Genomic DNA, 21259 nt, shown 5'->3' on the forward strand with positions numbered 1-21259 from the left:
GTTCCAGGATAGAAGCATAGTCCAAAGCATCACAAAGCAAAACTGAACAAGAGAGGTCTCTGTCACAGGAGTAGGAGGGGAAGAGTCAGACATCCTGGGGATGCCATAATAAATGCGTGGAAGGGAGAAGCAGCACAGTTCTCCCAGACACTGTCAGCCACTTCCATGAGGCTCACCTGTTGGTTTCTAAAAAGTGTCACAAGTCAGGCACAAAAAAGCTAGACCCAGCATGACGCAAACAAAGAAAAGTTCTACTTTCTTTATTACCTAACAATTTTATTTAATAGCTCTACCCACAAAGTATATAATTTCATTATAAACTCAAATGAAAAACAAATTCTGGGTTTGAAAAGGCTTAGGAAGTAAACTTCTTTTTGTAAATGTCCCGGGTTAAGAATAAACACGTCCTCCTGGGCCCAAAATCTCTGGAACCTATTCGGCATCTGCTGCGTCTTCGCCTTCTCCACACTCAAACCGCACAAAGTCTACGACGGACACCCCATGGGGCTGCACGTACTGTCCCAGTGTGATGGAAGGGTCCAGCAAGTATGGCTGGGACAGCATCTTGGTTTCCCCCTCTCCCCCGGGCTCATCATCCAGGGAGCCAACAGAGAGGGGAGCCATGCCCACCACGTGCTGCCCAAGGCGGCGGCCAAGGTCTTCGAGGTTTGCCTTCAGCTCTGACGTCTCGCAGATGACCAGGGCCCCATACTTCCCCAGCACCAGGTTGTTGAACGAGGGGCTGTGCATTGCCCCATGGACGTAAGAGCCAACATAGAACCCAGCTGGCACCTTCACCCATGCAGCCCGTTTCAGAATCATGTTTTCTCCCAGTTTCCCTGTGAGAGAACAAAAACAAACAAAGAAAAACCATGCTTCCAGAATACAGTGCCCATGGTAGTACCAAAATACACACAGCAGTGGCCAAGCCTGGGAGATAGTCCTCTGCATTTATGCTGTGGATGTGCCGTAAGATGGAAAGATTCCATTTTCAGGACAAATAGGAAAAGGGGTTTGGGGGGAGAAGGTGGGAGAAATGGAACGTACTTTATGGAGCACCAACCAGGTGCCATGCTGGTATTCAGAAACACAGACTCTGGTGTCACACAGACCCTGGCCACAGATTCTGCCTCTCACCGGCCACACAACCTTAGGCAAGTAACTTAATAATATAACCCCATTTACTAATTCATCAAGTCTTTTGTGTTCTCATCTGCAAAATGGAGATCATGCCACTTAACCTCAAGGCAGGGTTACTGGAAGAAATAAATAAGAGGTGTAAAGAACTCATTACAGTATCTGGCTAACATCACTACATTAAACTTAGGCTTAGAGAGCTTAAGGAACCTCTCCAAAGCTACAGAGCTAATGTATGGCACAGCTGGAATTCAAACTCAGATCTGACTCAATTCAGGGCTTTTCCCCATCAAATCACCACCCCCTCCCCCAAACCACTGTGACTGACACAGACTCCTGATCATCCATTATATTGGGGGGGAAATCCCAAACTAAAAGCCCTGGAAAATCTGAAACCCCATGTCATCTGGTGGTTTCAACTTTCCTTCATCAAAAATAAAAAGATAACATCTTTGGAGTTACTTGCAAGAACCAAAACCAGATTCTAGTTCCACCCCTCCCCCAACACTGTTCTCTCAGGATGCTATCCCCTCCTACTGGAAGCCCAAATAAGTCAAAAGGTAGGAAGGGGCAGGAAATTAACGGGGTCTGGGTAAATAACCCTGAATTAGCCATTGTTACATCTAAAAGTCATAGAAGCCATAAACCAAAAGGGATCTTAAAACAGCTCTAAGCACCTACCCAAAAGCCAATTCCCAGAAACTGACAAGGCTGAAACACTCAATTCTTCCAGAATTTCTTAAGAAGTTTCATACATAGCTGGCTGGCTGGCTGGTTTCTCAACCATGACTCACTGAAACACCACACATACCTCAAGATGACATGATAAGAACAGAACTGATGCCTTGACTGGAACCATCAGATGAGCAGTAGCTTCCCGCAAGCTCCACCCCAGCCCTGCTTCCCTCCTTCCATCAAAGTCATACAGGAGGGAGGCAAAACCCATGCTGTTCCCACCACGATGATCCAGATGCAGCTCCTATCGCCAGTGGTTCTGAAAAAGTGTACCTTCACAATCTCAGGATCAGATTTTTTTTTTTTTTAAAGAGAAGACAATTTCCTAAACACCATGCCCTGAAATATTCCTGGATTCCTTCGTAAAGGTGAAACAACCTCTGATGGACTATTTCCTTCACAGTGGATAGAGAGGCAGTCAACCGGAGGTCAAAAGGCCATCTCTGCCTAAAGACATGCCTTGTTTGGTCAGCAGTGATGCCTGCTAATTTTAATTAGTTGCAAACAGCTAAAAACTAAGATTATTTTTTTCATATAAATCTAAATCCATTTAAAGGAATTTAAAAATTCTGATGACACTGGGATCCTATTTCCCTCAAAGTTATCAGGTGGTTTGGTAATGGTTTCCTTCAGTAGAATGTGAGCTTTTCAAGGTGTCCACTGCTCACCAATCTCTAACACACAACCCACTTCTCGCATTCATATTGTCTGACCCTTGCAGGAACTTGACCTTGTAATTTTTGATCTAGATTTGGAGGAATATCAAAGATACCAGGAGATTCAGTTCTTAATTTCCAGTTTCCATATCCTTACAAATACTCACCAATTGCTAAAGCCAGCTGATCCTTGAGAGAACCCTCTCTCTCGGGTCCTGCTGGAAGTTCAGAGAGCTCAGAGGAATTCAAGAAGCCCTAAGTGTGCAAAGAAAATGAACGAGTCATTTTCAGTACAATTGAACATGAGTCAGTCTGTACAATTCAAATTACCAAGAAACCAAGCAAAAATATAGGTTATAGGTTATTCCTCAGAAAGTTATTTAAGACAATTGGGTACAATGTTTTCATTAAGCCAAGGACATTAACAATTGCTAAAAGCTCCACTTTTATAAATATTTTATTCTATCAACACTTCACCCCAAATCCATCCCAATCTCCAGCCTAACTTCTCAGAATGTAGCTTCCTAGAAATCAGGAATAACATTTTTATACAATCATAAAATACTAAAGCTAAAAGGTTAGTAGATCGTTGGTAGGGAGGGAAAATGGTGCAAATCCAATGGTGGGGAACTGTACGATAGCTAACAAAACTATTACATACACTTTTATCCTTTGATTCGGCAATCCTATTTCTAGAAATTTACTATAATACTCTTCCAATGATACAAAAGTACATGTGCACACTTATTCATTGAGCAAATATTTCTAATTGTAAAATACTGGAAAGTTTAAAAGTCTAAACATAGGTGGAGACTGGCTGAATAAACCACAGTTCAGTCACAGGTAGAATACTATGTAGCTGAAAAAAAGAAAAAATGCCTCCATGAGCTGTTAAGGAGTATTTCCAGGGTATATGAAGTGAAAAAGGCAAACTAAAAGAATACATACATATTATATCACCATTTGTGTAATAAATATTTGTATGAAAGTGTTAGCCTCTCAGTCGTGTCCAACTCTTTGTGACTCCATGGACTACAGCCCACCAGGCTCCCCTGTCCATGGGATTCTTCAAGCAAGAATACTGGAGTAGATAGCCATTCCCTTCTCCAGGAGATCTTTTCAACACAGGGATCCAACCTGGGTCTCCTGCATTGTAGGCAAATTCTTTACCATCCGAGCCACCAGGATGAATATGCTTATTTTTGCAAAAAGGATAACCAGAAACCAATGAAGTTGGTTATCTACAAGAGTGGATAGGAATGCGGTAGAAGGGAGAGGAGGGAGTAACACCTGTGTATGTGTTGGGGGGAGTTATTACAGTTTTAACTTTCAGAACTTCATTAGTTTTACATATTCAAAGATAAAATTAAGGGGACTTGGAGTGAAAATGAACACTGACCAAACAGAAACCAAACAGAAACAAAGAGACCAAACAGAAACAAAGATTCTAACAGAGATTCTAACACTGACCAAACAGAAACAAAGATTCAAAGGAATAAGGTAACTTCAAAAGGAGGAACACAACTAATCCAAGTTATTTTTGATAAGAGTCCTTTGATGACTTAACTTCAACTATGACGACATCACTTCAACTAAGGACAAAAAGAACCTCAGAAAAATTTTGAACTACTTAGTAGGTTTATTACTTGCAGTGATCAGGGACAGTAACTCTGAAACAAAGCGTGTATGCACTGTACAGCAAGTAAATAAGCAAACATACTGAAGTTGCTAGGAGCCAGTGCATTCACTATGAGAGAAGAAAGGTATAGATTACAGAATGAGGGAAGACAAGGAAGGAGCCTGTGGTGCAGGATTAGAACTGAAACACACACACACTTCTAGCTCTGCTGAAAGAGCAGAACAGCAATGACATCTCAGTAGAATTAAGCATACCCAATGCCCAGATCTTCCCCTGGAGGAGAGTATGGCAACCCACTCCAGTATTCTTTTTTTTTTTTTTAATTGAAGTATAATTACTTTATAGAATTTTGTTGTTTTCTGTCAAACCTCATCATGAATCAGCCATAGGTATACATATATCCCCTCCCTTTTGAACCTCCCTCCCATCTCCCTCCCCACCCCACCCCTCTAGGTTGATACAGAGCCCCTGTTTGAGTTACCTGAGACATACAGCAAATTCCAGCTGGCTATCTGTTTTACATATGGTAATGTAAGTTTTCACGTTACTTTCTCCATACTCCAATATTCTTGCCCGGAGAATACCACGGACAGAGGAGCCTGGTGGATTATGGTCCATAGGGTTGCAAAGGGTCGGACACGACTGAAGAGAGTCAGCATGCACACATGCACACAATACCCAGATCTTTGTTTCTAAAAACCATTCCCCACCAAAAAGGGTCAAGAGCCCTTGTAGAAGCGGCCACTTCCATGGATGGGGGCAAGGAAAGTATGATATAAGCCCAGAATATTTTGTTATGCCAAAAAGTAAGGAAATACTTGGAAAATAATAAGCTATACCAAAGAGACAATGGAGACAGCTTGCACAGGCTTAGCTTATACTGGCCAAATCCAGGGATAATTTGAACATTAAAATGACTGATGAATTATATGATAAATTGTAGTCTATCACATTCAATACAAAAGAAGAATCTACAGTGGAGAAGGAAATGGCAACCCACTCCACTAGTCTAGCCTGGGAAATCCCATGGACAGAGGAACCTGGCGGGCTACAGTCCATGGGGTCACAAGGAGTTGGACACGATTTAGTGACTAAACAACACAATACCAGGAGTAATTAACATTTATCACAAGATCTCAAGAGAAAGATAAATAGAAGGAAAAGGGTGGTACAAACAAAAAAACTGTTGTGAGTAGTTGGTTCGTTTTTCCTTTGACAATAAGGATGGATCAAAGGCATACAGATATGTCAATAATTCCTTCCTTGATCCATCTACAGAAAAGAAAATGCTCGGTCTCCTCAATTGTGCCTTTCTCTAGGACAGTATTTAGAAATCCTTTCCTTAGGACATTCTAGATTCCTAAATACAAAGTTTCACCTGATTTGATGGATTTTTGTCCCACAGGCATTCATTCATTCATTAACAGAGATGTAATGAGCCCCAGCCAAGTGCTGGGCCCACCCCTCACGCACCAGAGACACACTAGTGCAAAGACAAATTTCCTGCCTCATGAAACTTATAGTCTATTGAGGAAGGCAAACAAGAAATGAATAAATATAAATTTAATGTATAAGCACTATAACAAAATATTTTAAATGAAGCAAAATAAGGGGACAGAGCAATGGGAGGAAAGGTACTCCTCTCCTGAGAGATAAGCAGAGACATGAAATAAGGAAGTGAGACATGAGAACGTCTGAAAAAATGGAACAGCAAAGACCCTAAGAGGGGAGGAACAAACCCAGCAGGTTGGCAACAACCCCAAAACTCACTTTACTGTATGTGGAGAGTTGATCCTTTAAGTTCTGACAATGCAACAGGGTTCCCAGAGCTACTTGCTGGACCAACTGTTGAAATTTTAAATTTCTGGAAACAAAATCTGTCTCACAGTTCACCTATGGGAATAAATTGATAAGCTGTTGTATAAGCTGTTTACTAATAGTCTCCAAAGTGTCTTAAAGCAAGATATTGACAGAACAGGCAGCAGACCCAACAAAACAGAAACAAATGTCTGTGGGATTTTAAAGCTACAGTTGCTCCACTAGCATGAGGCCAGAAACTTAATGAAGTGATCCCTGCTGTGCCAATGAGTCAGCACTGACCGCACCTTCAGAGATTGGTTCCATAATGCCCCCAAAGGATTCACTTCAAGTTCACACCTGCCTGTGCCCGCAAGCCATAATCCTCTCATTCTCTGGGCTCCTCCAATGCCAAACCACTTTTGTGATTCTCATAAGGAGCACGCAACCTTGACCCCTCACATGCACAGTTCAGAGCAGGGTTCAAGCTCCTATGAGAATCAAATGCCACCATTAATCTGATAGAAGACAGAGCTCAGTTGGTAATACAAGCGATCAGGAGAGGCTGTAAATACAGAGGAAGCTTCGCTCCCTCACCTGACACTCACCTCCTGCTCCGTGGCCTAGTTCCTAAGAGGCCACAGACCGGTACCAGTCTGTAGCATGGAGGTTGGAGACCCTCTGGGCTATCCTAATAGGCCTTCCCTCACCAACAACCTGTGCATGTCTGTACTTAAATGAATCCAGAGCTAATAACTGGGGTCTCACAGGCTTAATTCTAATTAGCTTTTATGGTTCTCAAACACTTCTTCTTTAAGAATGCAACGGTCTACCACAAAGCTCACACTCAAGCAGACAGTTGCTTCTGATATCTAGAACTCTGACACTCACCTCTACCAACACAGTCGTGTCTCCTTCCTGCAGCAGCCCAATCAGGCCTTCTTTGGTCTTCCTCCCATGGAGCCTAGCAGCTTTACTCCAGCCCTCCTTCTGGGCCTGCTTATGGAGCCAGCTCTCTGCCTATAAATAAAAAAGATAAAGGGCAGATGACACAAGCACAGAATTTAGAAAAGAATGGGGCTCTAAAAATCTCCAGGTTACCCAATTTTCTCCTTCTCCTCAAACCTACAACAGAAACTAATCTATCATTTACTGGCAGCATACCACCAAATGCCAAACAGTAGACATTGTGCCTGATGTTTGGTAAATTTTTAAAAATTATTTATTTGGCTTGTGGATCTTAGCTGCAGCATGAAGGATCTCAGTCTTCATTATGGCATACAGGATCCTCAGCTGCAGCATGCAAATCTTTAGTTGCAGCATGTGGGACCTAGTTCCCAGACAGGGATCGAACCAGGTCCCCTGCACTGCGAGCTTGAAGTCCTAGCCACTGGACCACCAGGGAAGTCCCACGCCTGGTATTTTGGATAAGTTTAATCTTCACAACAACCCTATGGGGGAGATAGCAGTATTTTCTTTACGTAAAAAAAGAACTCTTAAAGATTAAGGTATCCATGGTCGCGGGGATTCGTGTGAGGGTACCAGGATCTGAGCGTTGGTCGTTGGTCTGACTACTGTAACAGCCTTGCATGGAACAGTGTGTTAGCCCTGGGACCCTGAGTCAGTTGCTTCAAAACAGGTAAGCGTCAAAGGGTGAGAATGGCATTAAAGTCAGAATCCTGTGTAGGACTGTGATGGGTCACTGGACAGCAGATGTGATTTCTACGGTCCCCAGAGTGACCTCTGGAAAGCACTGGGGTCCGGCCCCAGTACCTCATCCCCGCTCCCCTCCACTTCCTTCCCCACACCTGTTTGAGATCCCCGCCACAAGCCTCCAGGGCTTTCTTGCAGTTTACAAAGGAGTAGCCCGTTTTCCGCCGCAGCTTCATGAGGAGCTCCTTGCTGGAAGCCGAGGACAGCCAGGACCCAGAGTGAAATGTATGCCACTGCTGGGGCGACTGCAGCAGAGGGAGCCCGGCCTGGAGGGAATAAGAAGGGATGAGAAGCAGGAAGCGGCGAGGAGCTCCCTCCGGGGGAGGGAGCACGTCGGCCGGGTAACGACTTCAGGAGAGACGGGCCCAGGGGGTCGGGGGAAAGGCAGGGCCGGGACGCTGGACCGCGAAGAGGCACCGAGGTGGGGAGAAGGGTGAGATGGAGCCGAACGCAGCCAGGGGAGGGGAAGGGAGCGTGCCGGGCGCACGGGAGACCTGCAAGGAAGGCAGGAAGGGACCAGGGCCAAGAGCGCTCAGCGGGCAGCTCCCGGTCCGCGCGACCAGGCAGAGGCGCAATGACCGCAGCAGCGACATCTTTCCGGTGGCCGTACAGTGCAGCCGGTCGGCGCACCTATAAGGCCGCGGGCCTACGGCGTGGCAGCGGGGCCAAAACTCTCACAAGAACGCGCCGAGCGGGGACAGCGCCACCTGCTGTCCAGGGGGCGCATTCGCCTCCCCTGCTTGGTTTACTGAGACTACATTTCACAAGAGAATTACTCCCCAGAGGTGAAATAATGGAAAACATGAAACCGACTTGTCACAAAATAACAACATAAGACACGTGGTAAGACTTTATGTTTATTTCCAATGCTTATTTCTATATCCATTTATGGCTCACTGACAAACTTGTGAGATAGGAGAGTGGGTTTAGAAGTTTGACCAAGGTCACCTAGGGAGGAGGAAGGGTGTCCCTCCAACAAACCGAGTAAATTATTTGTTGAACAAGCAGAAATATTTGATGTGTGCCTGGAACCATATAGCCCTACCCTCTAAGGTGATCTGATGGTGAGGAAATAGGGAGCAGACAAAGATCACACAAGACAAGGTAAATAAACCCCAGGAGACAAAGAAAGGGTCTCACAGGAGAAAAATCATATTCAAACAGGAGGCTCAGATAAAGCTTTTTTCAAGAAACAGGCTAAGAGCAATGAAGATTTTGAGAGGTAGAAATATAACCCAGGCAGGGGATCATCAGAATGAAGGAAGAAGTCAGAGAATTTTGGTGTGGGTTTAGGAAACAAAGAGTAGACTTTTGTAATTTGGCCAGAGGTTAGAACACATGTAGGAAACCAGTAGGAAATGAAATAGAAGGGTAATTTGGGATCACATGGAGAAGGAAATGGCATCCTACTCCAGTACTCTTGCCTGGAAAATTCCATAGACAGAGAAGCCTGGTAGACTACAGTCCATCAGATCCCAAAGAGTGGGACACGACTGAGCGACTTCACTTTTTGGGGATCACATGGGATACACTGGGTACCAAGCAGAAGAGCTTATTCTTGCTTCTGTTGGCAGCAGCAGAAGCTAATCGGATCTGATTGTGGAAGATTACAAGAGTTTACAAAACAGTTTGAATGGGAGTGAATGGAGGCTAGGAGACCACAGGAGGTGATGTGTGACCCAAGGAATAAGTCAAGAGAGGACCAGAGGCCCCATAGTGGGAGAAGAAAAGAGGTGAGGGCAAAGCGCATTAGGAAGCAAGGACTGACAGGGCTTGGAAAGGTACAAAAAAAAATCAAAGAGAACCTGGACCTTAGTGATCAGGACTCCAACTCCAAAAAGACTGAAGGAGCTACAGTCCAAAGGACAGCTCTGCGGCCTAACCCCGACTTCAGGGCTAGGAAGACTTGACCCAGTTAGAGCCACAGTTCCACCAGACTGTCTCTAAAAGCAAGAAGTGGGTGGTCTGAAGTTTCTTGCTTCGCAGTGCCCCCAGCAAAAGCCCATGTTCTCTGGATGCAGGAGAGATCTTTAATGCTTATTTTCCTTTAAAAAAACTTCCAATCGAATCTGGAAAAAATAATCCATTCTGTACAAAAAGACAATGGCAGGACAGACAGGATCACGACAGTCTCTCTGCAGCCACTGTTTACATCCCACCTAACCTCCCCTTCCCCTAAAATCCTAGCTGCCCTCTCATCTTCCTCTGTTGAGAACAGGAACTGGGAATTTCCTTTGCACTCTAGCCCACACAGCAAGGGCTCTAGTATCCCTAACAAGTGGCACTTCCCTGCAGCTTCCCAAGAGGCTCTCAGGAAACAATGAGGGAAGGAGGAAAGACAGGCAAGGGAGATCCATCTTTTTTTGGTCCTTATGTTTATGGCTCTGGAGATATGGCAGTTCCTTCATGAGAACGAGGGGTTCAGAGAAGCAGAAGGGTGATGTTAAGCAGGTCTTGGTCCCCTGTGCCTGGCCCTATAGATGTTGACATTTTCATCCTCATCCCGCTGGGCCAGCTCCAGTTGGAAATGCTGGGGCAGGAGATGCTGAAAGAAGCTCTCTGTCCCGTGCTCCTCTCTCATCTTGGAGGCCAGATAGATGGTGCCATGGGGCCCGCACAGATGTCGGAGGGTCCCCAGCAGCAGTGGGAAGGTGGGCTCCAGGTACACGATATCAGCCCCCAGCACCAGGTCATAGTCTCCAGGGAAGACATGCTGGTCAACCCCCCAGGACAAGGCGCGGACCTGGGCCCGGCCTCCAGGGGGCACATTGGCCTGGACGTTGCCCTGGATCTGTTCTAGAACCAGGGGTAGGTCAGTGATGGTAACATCCCCCCCTGAGAGAGAGGAAGGAGGAGAAATGCAAGTCAGAGGGACCAACCAAGGGGTTTCAGCTCCTCCCCAGAAGGTCCAGAGACCTCAGGGCCTAGAGGATAATGTTTTGACTGCCCAAAGTCCACACTGTGGATTTTAGCTGCCCTAACCTCAGCTTCATCCACTGCCATCTCATTACTCTACATTCTACAACATCAACATTCTCGCTGAGCTAATCTTCAACCTCTCTGCCCAACACACAACAATCAGATGTCAGCAGAAGCCTGGGCAAGACTAAGCTGGAGGTGGGCTATGCACCCACCCCCTACTGACACAAACCAGCCTTCATGGATTTGGAAAGCTTCCCAGAAGACACGACCTCAGCAAGCCTTAAAGGGCAAGGAGGAGTTAGTCAGGTGAAGCTTCTCAAGCAGAGAACAGAGTACAAAGGCTGGTGATGAGAGAGCACGGCATATGCAAGGAAGGCTAGACCTCAAAGAAGGTGGAAGGGAAACGTGTTAAGGCGTGAGAGTACAGAGAAAAATCATTATGACATGCTAAGGAGATCCAGGCTTGATCCTGAGGGCAACAGGCTTAAGGGCAGAAGCAGAGGGTGACGATGGTTAGATTAGGACTTCAGAAACCTTCCTTCATTCAGTAAGCATGTGTACTGAGCATCTACCAAGTTCTGAGGGTACAGGGGTGAGCCAGACAAGACCTTGGCCTTCCTTGAGATTTGTTATAGAGGCGGAGACAAATGAGGTAATGCAAGTAATAGCCTGTAGTCATAATCATGGTGATTATTACAGAAACAGGAAATATTCAGAATTCATTCTTCCATTAATAGTCATTATGTGCCTATACGCCAGGTGCTGAGAATACAGCAGTGAACCAATCAGGCAAGAATTCCTCCACTCCTAGGACTTACAGTCTAGTGGCTAGAGACAACAACAACAAAAAATGAAACAAAACACATTGTAAGTCAGATGGTATGCTGAAGCAGGGAGGGAGGATAAGAACTGCTTAAGGGACAGGGCAGGGAAGGTTGTTTTAAACAAGGTAGTTAGGGAAAGCTTCGAACTGGTAGTTAGGGAGCAGATTATGTTTGAGCAATGACCTGTACGAAGTGATGGGGCAAACTCTATGGGTCTCTCAGATTAAAAGGTACCAAATGATGGGCTAACAGAAAGAAAAGAGGTCAAGGTAAAACACATTAGGAAGGAAAGACTGACAGAGCTTAGAAACGCCTCCCCCCGCCCCTCCAAAAACCAGCCGTAAACTAAGGACCAAGAATAAGGACCTTGAGGCAAGAGTTCACCTAACAAGTCTGAGGACCAGTAGGAATGCCTGTAGCTGGAGCAAAATAAGTGAGAGAAATAGTCGGTAGGGGTCAGATTCTAGATAGCGCCTTAAAAAGCAACCAAGAAGTTTGGTTTTTAGTCTGAGTGATATGGGAAGCTATTGGAAAATTTGTAATGGAAGAATGTCATAAACTTTATGGCTTTAAGAATTGAAGAATGGCTCTAAAGAGATCACTCTGGCTACTGCGATGAGGAAATACTACGGAGGGGCAAAGTCAGAACAGACCAGTTAGGAGGCGGCTACACTTACCCAGGGGAGAAGTGATCATGGCTTGAACCAGGGCAGCAGTTTGTCAGATCCTGAATACACTTTGAAAGTAGAGTCAATAAGGGGGGTTCTGACAAATTAGATATGCTAACAGAGAGAGAGGCTGAGGATGGTTCCAAGATATTTGGCCTGACAACCAGAAGATCATATTGTCATTTATTTAGGTGAGGAGGGCTGCAGGAGGAGCAGGCTGGACAGGAAAATCATGAATGCGTTTCTGGACACATCAAGTTTGACATGTTCATCAGACAACCACAAGAAGGCATCAAGTAGGCTGTAGGTTATACAAATAAGTCTGGAGATATAAGTAAGAGAGTCAGAGTCATCAGTATGGAAAGGGCATTTAGAGTCGTGAATACAGACAGAATAGGGGAGGGGTCAAAGGGCTGCTCCTGAGCCCCGGTGCACTCAGACTTTTGGTTGTGAAGAGGAACAGCAGCCAACAAAGGAGAATGGAAGAAGTGCCAGCAAGGTGGGTAGAACCCAGAAGCGTGGTATCTTGAAATCCAAAGAAGGAGTGTTTCAAGGAGGGAATGACAACTGCCAAGTCCAGGAAGTTGGGCTCATACTGACTGCTGTACTTTTTTTTTTCTTTAATATTTATTTATTTGGCTGCACCAGGTCTTAGTTGCAGGATCTTCAACCTTTGTTGCAGCATTCAGGTTCTTTAGTTGCGACATTCGAACTCTTAGTTTTGGCATGTGGGATCTAGTTCCCTGATCAGGGATGGAACCGAGATCCCCAGCATTGGGAACTTGGAGTCTTAGCCACTGGACCATCAGGGAAATCCACTGAGTCCTGAACTTAACAACATGCAGTCAGAAGTGAAGCTCACAATCTTGACTGGAGCAACTGGAATGGAGAAGGCAAGTTGTCCGGGGCGGGGGGAGAGGGTTGTGAGGGGGTGTTCTGGAACAGAACTGAAGAAACAATAGGAAGAGAGGGATGACAGTGAGTATTAACTCTTCTGAGTTTCATCACAAAGCTGAGCAGAGAAATGGAATGGTAACTGGAAGGATGTGTAGGATCTGAGATAGGAGAAATTATAGCATATTTATATGCATAATACACGCAAACACACATATGGAATGATCCAGAGAGAAGGGAAAACAATGCAGGAGAGGCAGGGGAGCCGGGTATCTGCTTGAACAATGTCTTTAAATAGATGAGAAGGTTTAGGGTCTCATGAGGCATGAGGGGCTTGACCTTAACTAGGAGCACAGCACATCTACCATGGTACCAGGAGAGAAGGCAGTGCAGACAGACACAGCTGGATGAGTAGATGCTGTGAGAGGAACTTGTGGACATTTTCTATAAGGAAAAAAAAAGCAATCAGAAGAGCTAGGGAACAAAGTCATAGGCTGGGGAGAAAGACATTTGGAGGTATGAAGGGTGAAATGGTAAGGAATAAGACATTTGGGAGAGCAGAAGAATAACTGGATGGGGGAGAGGTAAGAGGCTAGCAGGACATCATCTAAGGACACATCTGAGGATAATGACAACAAATTTAAAATGAAACCAGTCAGCACAATTGTGTCTATAATACTAGAAGTAGCTAAGATAGCTTGGGGGTGGGAGTGCCCTGGAGGCCTTCCCTTGGAAGTGATGTTTGAGCTGAGCACTGAAGAAGGCATATGCATTAACCAAGTGGCACGAGGGGTATACACATAGAGTACAAGCACAGCCTATGTGAAGGCTCCAAGGAAGGGGACGCCGAGAGAGGCTTGAGGAACTAACAGGAGAACACTAGGTAGCGCAAGGAGTCCAAGAAGGGGAGGGAGGGGCTCAGAAAGAGGCTGGAGAGGGAGGCCGTGCCAAAGGGACTAGTTCCATCCTGAAAGCAGCAAGAAGCCACTGAAAGATGGGGAAGGTGTGCTGGGAAGATCCCTCTGCCAGCTGGGTGGAGCGAGCAGAGGTCTAGGTGGGGGCAAGGAGCAGAAGCAGGAAGACCAGTTTGATTAACTGTAGCCATCCAAGAGCGTGACAGTGCCAAGGACTGGGGAGCCATCAGTGCGGATGGAAAAACAGGAGCTTTAAGAGAGTTTTAGGAGTTAAATCAGCCAGACTTGGATAACGGAGATGAGGATGAGAAAAAGGGACATGTCAGAGGTGGGTCTAGATACCCCATTGGTTGGATGGAGTTTGATTCATTATGATGGGGAAGCCTGAGGGAGAAACAGGTTTGGTGGCAGAAGATCACAAGATCTACTTTGAGCATGCCAAACTTCTCCCTAGAGAAGCTTGAAGACACTCGTGAAAATCCACGGGAAAGTTGGCAGAGCTCATTAGAGCTAGGGGGAAGAGAACAGACAACTGGGGAAGTATTAAGGACATGTGACTCACAGGACTCGATGACTACCAGGATGCGAGGGGAGAGGGCAATGGATGAGAATGACACCCAGATTTCTGAGTGGGCAGCAGAACAGAAGACAAAAGAAGTCAGTCTGGAAGCAAGTGAAAGGTGTTTCCCTTGATATTCCACATCTTTTCTGCCATTTTAGCATAGCTGCCCACTTATCCACTCATCCTTCATGGAAAGCTGCTGGTGACATTCCTTCGGTTCTTTCTGAGCCTGCTATGTTCATACTCCTCATCTGATAGACCGTCTTCTTGATGGATTCCCAGAGTCAAGGGAGACATGGCCAGAGCGTGTCCACTGGCTCTACACATAGCTCTCCATAACATCCTGTAACATTTTCCCCCATCTTCAACCCCAGGCCATAAACTCCCTGGGGAGAGGAAATCTGTCTTACTCATTGCTGTATCCCAATACCTAGCATGATTCTTGGCACATATAGGACTCCAAATACATGTTGGTTGAATGAACAGAATAAAAGAATGAAAGCCTGCTACTGGGAAGACTTTCCTGAATGTGTTTTGTGTTATGTCCCTATGAACGAGGACATGTTAATTTGCATTCCTAGGGAGATGTCATCCTAAGTGTTTTTAAAGGAATGTTTTCAGTGTGGGTTTTGCCTGCCCATCAGATTATAAACCAAGGAACTTTTTCCTTTGTAGTTTTTGATTCTTGACAAAAATAAAGCAGAATTTTTACCTTTTTATTTCCCAAGTCAGCAGTGCCTAATTCCTACACCACTTCCCACAAAACACAGCCTAACCCTCAAAAACTCATAAGCTTGTTCCTCCCAAGCAATCAAAACCTAAAGAATCAAAAATATATTCACAGTGAAGTTATAAAGTACTCATGAGGTTTAACACCTGCAGATTGCTCCCTCTAGAGAGTAATTCCATATAGGCATTTTAACAGAAGACCATATCCAAAGCAAAGATTTTTTCTGACAGCATTGTCCAGGAAATCGAAAAAAGGTAGGAAAAACTCCTCCTAAGCCCTGCCCAAGTTTTATTTCCTGCCCACCCCCACCCCCCAATCAATCACCATAGGTGCTAGAACAGCGAATCAGCACTGTCTGGCACACAGGAGCAGGCAGGGGCAAAAAAAAAAAAAAATTGTTTGTTATAAAGAAAACAGCGTGTTGGTCCCAAACCACTCCCCTCCCTCTCTCAAGAATCCAGGAAGTGACAAGTTCTCTACATCCCGGTTCCCCTCACTCCCTCCCACCGCAAAGCTCACGCACCCTGCAGCGCTGCCAAGATTCCCACGATACCAGTCCCCGCGCCCAGTTCGATCACTTTCTTGCCTCGGAAATCCACATTTTGACTCTCGAAATAGTTGCAAAGGCTTAGAGCCTACAGGAGAAAAAACAGAAAATATAAGATTGCAGCGGGGATGGCTCCATATGGGAGAGCGGGAGTCCGGGGTCTGACCTCCCCGCGGACCCTAGCCCAGGGCCGCCCACTCCTCACCGCATCCCACACGCGCGCTGCCACCCCGAGGCGGGACCCGAAGTTCTCCGTGATATTCAGCACGTGCCCACAGAAGCAGAACCTGCTCTTCTCCGAGTAGCAGTCGGCGAAGAGCCCGACCTCACGTGGGAACACCGAATCGGGCTCTGACTCAGGATCTGGGCGGGAATCTGCCATCTGGCCGAGAGAGTGCCCTGACGCCAGCCAGCGCTCGGATCCCTGAGCTGAAGCGGGGTGGGGGTTGGGAGACAGCGAGCCCCGCGGCTGCCCCGTGGCACCGAGCCCCGCCTCCTCGAGTTTGCCCTCCTTCCTCCAGTCTGACTTCCTGAAGGTGGGATGAGGAGCTGCCTCCCTGGCTCCGGTCCCCAGCGCACACCCGACGGGACTTACACCGGGCTACGAGGGTCAGACCTAGTGCACTGTTCGGAGACCGGAAGGAGGGGAGAGGAACGAGGATTAATTCAACGTAGGAAAGCGGGGTCCCTGGACCCCTCTCACCTGCGGGGTGCACAGGGGCCTGCAACAGGGATAGTAACCCAGACCAAACAGAGGAAGGCTAACGATAGAGGCTGGGTGCGAGTCTGGCCTTGCCAGCCCAGTTAAAGACCTGCGGCGCGGAGGCACCCTCCCTTGCGGCCCCGCTGCGGTCCTCCCTGCCCAGCCCAGCCGAATTCACTCCTGGGGCTTTAAGGGGAGGGCTCTGAGCATACGTGCCTGGCTGCGTCATTCTCTTGCGTCCAGAGCCTAGTTCTCCACGTGGGTTCCGTAGAGAAACTCGCTCTGGAGATCATGGCGGGAACCGAGACTGGGGACGCGGCAGAAGCCGAGGCCCCACAGCCTCAGAAGCGCTACTATCGGCAGCGGGCTCACTCCAACCCCATGGCGGATCATACGCTGCGCTAGTGAGTGAGCGAGGCGGGGCGAGCAGGGGAGCCAGAGGAGGGCAGAATTCTCGGATTAGCCCCGAAAAGCGATCGTGCTGGAACGGTTTGGGAGGGTTTAGGGTACTCTTGGGAGGATCGCTGGGTGACGTCATTTTTGTGTGTGGTGACGCGGGGGTTGGAGGGGGTAAGATTCGGTAGAGGGCGGAGTTTGCGGGTTGGAGGGGGCGTGGTGTTCTGGCCGACGTCTGGGTAGGATTGCTAGGCTGGGAAGAGAAAGAAATTGTTACTGAGACTAGAGTGATGGAGGAAGAATGTCGTTTCCATCTTTCAGTTTCATCTGTGAAATTTAACAAAAGGCAAACTTGGAGGAGGGATAAATTGGGAGCCTGGGATTCACATGTACACACTACCAAAGTAGATAACTAAGGACCTCCTGTATAGCACAGGGAACTCTACTCAATCGTCTGTAATGACCTACATGAGAAAAGATTCTTAAAGAGTGGTTATATGTATATGTGTAACTAAGTCACTTTGCACTATAGCATAAACTAACACAATATTGTAAATCAAGTATTCAGTTCAGTTCAGTTGCTCAGTCGTGTCCGACTCTTTGCGACCCCATGAATCGCAGCACGCCAGGCCTCCCTGTCCATCACCAACTCCTGGAGTTCACTCAGACTCACGTCCATCGAGTCAGTGATGCCATCCAGCCATCTCATCCTCTGTCGTCCCCTTCTCCTCCTCCCCCAATCCCTCCCAGCATCAGAGTCTTTTCCAATGAGTCAACTCTTCGCGAATCAAGTATACGCCAATAAAATCAGTTTTAAAAAAAAGAGGAACTTCCACACCACCCCACCCACACCTTACTCCATCCTTTTCCCGAAGAGAACTTCAGCAAAGACAAGTCCCAGTGCCTTAGGCAGCCGGTCTCTGGGACAAGGGGAATTTGAACCCCAGAAAGGAGAGATGCACAGTCAGTCACATCAACCCTGGAAAGGGAGATAGGCGGATCACAGTCATGGGCCCCATGATAGGCCGATGATTCATACTGGGGGTTAAGGGTGGTTTCCATTGTGCTCCCTAGAGGCCAAAGGACCCACTCTTACCGAATTTTTGAGAAACCCTCCTCTCATGCGTCTCCCACCCTCACCCATCCACCCACACACATAGTACCACTTCCACAGTGGTGTAACCACATTTCTCACGTCTTCTCTCCAATAGCCCTGTGAAACCAGAGGACATGGACTGGTCTGAGCTATACCCAGAGTTCTTCGCTCCAGTGCCTCAAAATCAGAGCCACGATGACCCAAAGGATAAGAAAGAAAAGAAAGCTCAGGCTCAAGTGGAGTTTGCAGACGTAGGCTGTGGCTATGGCGGCCTGTTAGGTAACACTCTGGCCCTCTCTCTGGGGCAAGGAGAGGCAGTGCCTAGCTTCTGCCACCTCAGCAGGTTTGCTGGGGGCCATAGTTGGCCTTTCCCCTTCGGACCAGACACTGCTTGCTGTGAGATCGTTGTGAAGAACCTCCACCTTCCCTCTACTCTGGGTCTGTGGCCTTCGCCCAGGAGAAGGGAGGGGGCTGCCTCAAAGCCTCTTAGAACCTGAGTTGTCTTGGTTTGGCCCTGCTTCTGGCTCTGGTCCCTACATGAGCCGTTTCACCTGCCAGGTGCCGGGTCAGTGAGCTGGTCAGCACAAGCGTCAGAGATTAGTCGCTGTGGCCAATGATCCTGAACTGTCTTTCTCGGGGATTCCACCCCCCTCTCCCTTCCCCCTTCCTCACCAGAACTCATTCCTTCTCCAAGATACTATTTTCAGATTTCTCTCATATCGTCTGTGTTGTCCCAGCCGTGCATGCTAGACCTCCTTCTCTATGTAGAGCTCTTCCATGGAAATAGCAGCATGAGAGAGAGGAAGAGCATAGTACTTGGTGGCGGGAAACCACGGTTCCAAGTTCCAGTTCTGCCTCTTCTTAGCTCTGTGGCTTCAGCCATTTCCCACACTCAGTTTTATCATCTTTGCAGTTTACCACATAATGTCATGAGAATTAAGTGAGACAATGTGTGGAAACACTGTGAAGACTTTAAAGCATGAGCAAAGACACATGTATTGCCAGGCCTTCCCACTTCCCGTTCTGGTGACAATTTTGGGGTGTCCCTCAGCCTCTCCAGCACAGAGCTATCCATAGAGGTAGCTCTCTGGCCACACTTTCCGTTCCTGATTTGGGTAATTGCTGATTGAGGCTTCATTTCCCGTGTTGACCCCTCTGTACATCCTGTAAGGATGAGGTTGATTCTGTTTCTGTGTCCAGTGGAACTGTCACCGCTGTTCCCAGACACGCTGATTCTGGGTCTGGAGATCCGGGTGAAAGTCTCAGACTATGTACAAGACCGGATCCGGGCCCTGCGAGCCGCTCCTGGAGGTGGTTTCCAGAACATCGCCTGTCTCCGAAGCAATGCCATGAAGCACCTTCCTAACTTCTTCCACAAGGGCCAGGTGGGGCCGGGCCCCAGGGGTTTAGGCTGGTAAGCAGGTGGGGTGTAGAGGCCAGGCTCTCACCACCCTGTCGGTGCTCGTCTGTCTCACAGCTGACAAAGATGTTCTTCCTCTTCCCTGACCCACATTTCAAGCGGACGAAGCACAAGTGGCGAATCATCAGTCCCACACTGCTGGCAGAATATGCCTACGTGCTGAGAGTTGGGGTGAGTCGAGAGCAGGAGGGAGGACGGGGTGAGGGGTTCCAACCGAGAATTCAGTGGGGGTTTGTTGGGGACTCACCACCATCCCCATCACCCTGCTGCTCGACCGCTTGCAGTGGCCCCTTCAGACTGACTTTGCCTGTGCAGGGGCTCGTGTACACCATAACTGACGTGCTGGAGCTGCATGAGTGGATGTGCACCCACTTTGAAGGGCACCCGTTGTTTGAGCGTGTGCCTCTGGAGGAGCTGGTAAGTAGGGAGCCTAAGAGAAACTGTGGAGAGTTACGGAAAGATCCTTGCCAGAGTGGTTCTGTCCTCTTTGAATCCAGCTTAATGCCCAGAGGATGGGATGAATGTCTAGGGACCAGGGCAATCTGAAAGATGGGCAAGGACTTACTGGACCCTTCCTTCTCCCAGAGTGAAGACCCCATTTTGGGACATCTGGGCACCTCAACCGAGGAGGGAAAGAAAGTTCTACGCAATGGAGGAAAGAACTTCCCAGCCATCTTCCGAAGAATACAGGATCCCACGCTCCAGGCAGTGACTCCCACTCCTACCCCTCCTGGTCACTGACTTTGCCTTTGCCTTAGTGGAACCCCGTATTTGGGGGACTGGAATGGAGATCAGGCCTTTGGACCTTCCCAGCCGAGCCTGCTACAGAGAGAGCAGGCAGCAGTCTCCAAGTTGAAGAGCTGCCCAGGGCAGGACCCTGGAGTTCAGGACTGCCCCAGACGCCTCTTACCTTCTTGCCCTTCCACTGGCAGCAAAAACCCAAAGCAGCTGACTGGGAAGGTCAAAAGACCTTGGACCAGAAGGGATCCTTGGAAAGGAGTGGGAACTTGCTCTTCCTTAGCACTCCCTTTTCCTAGGCGCTCTCCTCAGCTGGAGTGAGGAGTGCCCTTCTCCACTGTCCATCTACACTGCCTGCTAGACTCAAATCACCTGCCCACTCACGTTTGCTTTACGGTTCTGAGGGTAACGTGTATGTGTGTGCACATAAGATGCTACGTTTTTGAGGAAAGGCTAGAGTGTGTATCACTCCCATCCTCTCCCTGCCTAAGACTTGACCTGGGGAACCCATGTTCCCTTTGTTCTTGCTGTCTCTGGAGATCCTGGGAGAGTGTGGTGGTGGAGACCCCCTCCCTTCTCATGTTGACCTTTGCTTTGATTTCAGAGCTGACTGACTAGCACCGAACCTGCTTGTGGGAGGTGGGAGTAAGGAGCAGAGAGCTGAGCTGGGGAGGATTCTGAGGCTAAGATTGGAAAGGGGCTGCTGACTAGAAACCCCACACACGCACAGGAGACTGAGTCAGCTGGAGAGTCAGAACTCTAGCTTAACCCTTGCTCTGTCCAGGAGCCCAGAAAAATCTCTCAACTCTTATAGTTTGCAATAAGATCCTTGGTTTCTGCTCCTCAAGTCTCATATTGCCATGGCTGGTAGGACAGGGCTTGTTGACCCAAAAGACCAACCCCCTCTCCTCAAGGAATAAAAATGAAGGCTCCTGAAACCATTTTAGCCCATGAACCCACCTGCCCTCTGTCCAGTTGCGGGGTAGGGGGACAGGGATAGGGGCAGGGGGAGCCATGTGGTAGTGCAGAAAAATTCTGCTCAGGTACAGAAAAGGTGCAGCCCAACGAGGCAAGAATCTGAGGAGAGCCCCAGCTGTGCCTCTTCCCGCTCTTACTCCTGCAAGAGCTGGAGGTCGGGGAATTCCTGAGGGGGTGGGGGGCGGGGGAC

The 21259-nt window shown here is 47.8% G+C and overlaps 3 protein-coding genes across 6 annotated transcripts; 1 reads left to right on the forward strand and 2 right to left on the reverse strand.

Moving 5' to 3' along the window:
* Positions 1-255: 255 nt before the first annotated feature.
* TSFM (Ts translation elongation factor, mitochondrial) lies at positions 256-15826 on the reverse strand. 2 transcript variants are annotated; one of them, XM_060412889.1, is made up of 6 exons: positions 15715-15826; positions 7773-7943; positions 6856-6984; positions 5938-6060; positions 2696-2783; positions 256-839 (listed from the first exon to the last, which is right to left on the reverse strand). In XM_060412889.1, exons 2-6 carry the CDS (start codon positions 7851-7853, stop codon positions 433-435), a joined length of 828 nt encoding a protein of 275 aa, XP_060268872.1. In that variant the 5' UTR covers positions 7854-7943; positions 15715-15826; the 3' UTR covers positions 256-432. The 2 variants fall into 2 exon arrangements, with proteins under 2 accessions (XP_060268872.1, XP_004006563.1); XM_004006514.6 differs by lacking the exon at positions 15715-15826 and adding an exon at positions 8172-8285.
* Positions 8522-16598, reverse strand: EEF1AKMT3 (EEF1A lysine methyltransferase 3). Its single transcript, XM_004006516.6, has 3 exons — positions 15944-16598; positions 15715-15826; positions 8522-10512 (listed from the first exon to the last, which is right to left on the reverse strand). Exons 1-3 carry the CDS (start codon positions 16118-16120, stop codon positions 10121-10123), a joined length of 681 nt encoding a protein of 226 aa, XP_004006565.1. The 5' UTR covers positions 16121-16598; the 3' UTR covers positions 8522-10120.
* METTL1 (methyltransferase 1, tRNA methylguanosine) lies at positions 16258-21032 on the forward strand. Of its 3 annotated transcripts, none has more exons than XM_042246993.1 (6): positions 16258-16409; positions 18049-18212; positions 19134-19318; positions 19411-19524; positions 19669-19770; positions 19939-21032. In XM_042246993.1, the coding sequence occupies exons 2-6, from the start codon at positions 18068-18070 to the stop codon at positions 20092-20094; spliced, it is 702 nt and encodes a 233-aa protein (XP_042102927.1). In that variant the 5' UTR covers positions 16258-16409; positions 18049-18067; the 3' UTR covers positions 20095-21032. The 3 variants fall into 3 exon arrangements, with proteins under 3 accessions (XP_042102927.1, XP_004006566.3, XP_060268873.1); XM_004006517.5 differs by lacking the exon at positions 16258-16409 and adding an exon at positions 16711-16845; XM_060412890.1 differs by lacking the exon at positions 16258-16409 and adding an exon at positions 16711-16845 and having other exon boundaries at positions 19158-19318.
* Positions 21033-21259: the final 227 nt, after the last annotated feature.

The sequence above is a fragment of the Ovis aries genome, chromosome 3, assembly GCF_016772045.2.
Source record: "Ovis aries strain OAR_USU_Benz2616 breed Rambouillet chromosome 3, ARS-UI_Ramb_v3.0, whole genome shotgun sequence".
Lineage (NCBI taxonomy): Eukaryota > Metazoa > Chordata > Mammalia > Artiodactyla > Bovidae > Ovis > Ovis aries.

Bases quoted from the DNA above. Each gene is read 5' to 3' on its own strand.
- METTL1 (XM_004006517.5), top strand. From the start codon at position 16,733: ATGGCGGGAACCGAGACTGGGGACGCGGCAGAAGCCGAGGCCCCACAG. The intron at 16,846-18,048 runs GTGAGTGAGCGA...TCTCTCCAATAG, and splicing joins GCGGATCATACGCTGCGCTA to CCCTGTGAAACCAGAGGACA. The intron at 19,771-19,938 runs GTAAGTAGGGAG...TCCTTCTCCCAG, and splicing joins GTGTGCCTCTGGAGGAGCTG to AGTGAAGACCCCATTTTGGG.
- EEF1AKMT3 (XM_004006516.6), bottom strand. From the start codon at position 16,120: ATGGCAGATTCCCGCCCAGATCCTGAGTCAGAGCCCGATTCGGTGTTC. The intron at 15,827-15,943 runs GTGAGGAGTGGG...TTTCTCCTGTAG, and splicing joins CAGCGCGCGTGTGGGATGCG to GCTCTAAGCCTTTGCAACTA. The intron at 10,513-15,714 runs GTGCGTGAGCTT...CCTCTCTCTCAG, and splicing joins AATCTTGGCAGCGCTGCAGG to GGGGGGATGTTACCATCACT.
- TSFM (XM_004006514.6), bottom strand. From the start codon at position 8,270: ATGTCGCTGCTGCGGTCATTGCGCCTCTGCCTGGTCGCGCGGACCGGG. The intron at 7,944-8,171 runs GTCTCCCGTGCG...TATTCCCTCCAG, and splicing joins CCTTCCTGCCTTCCTTGCAG to GCCGGGCTCCCTCTGCTGCA. The intron at 6,061-6,855 runs GTGAGTGTCAGA...TTATTCCCATAG, and splicing joins ACACGACTGTGTTGGTAGAG to GTGAACTGTGAGACAGATTT.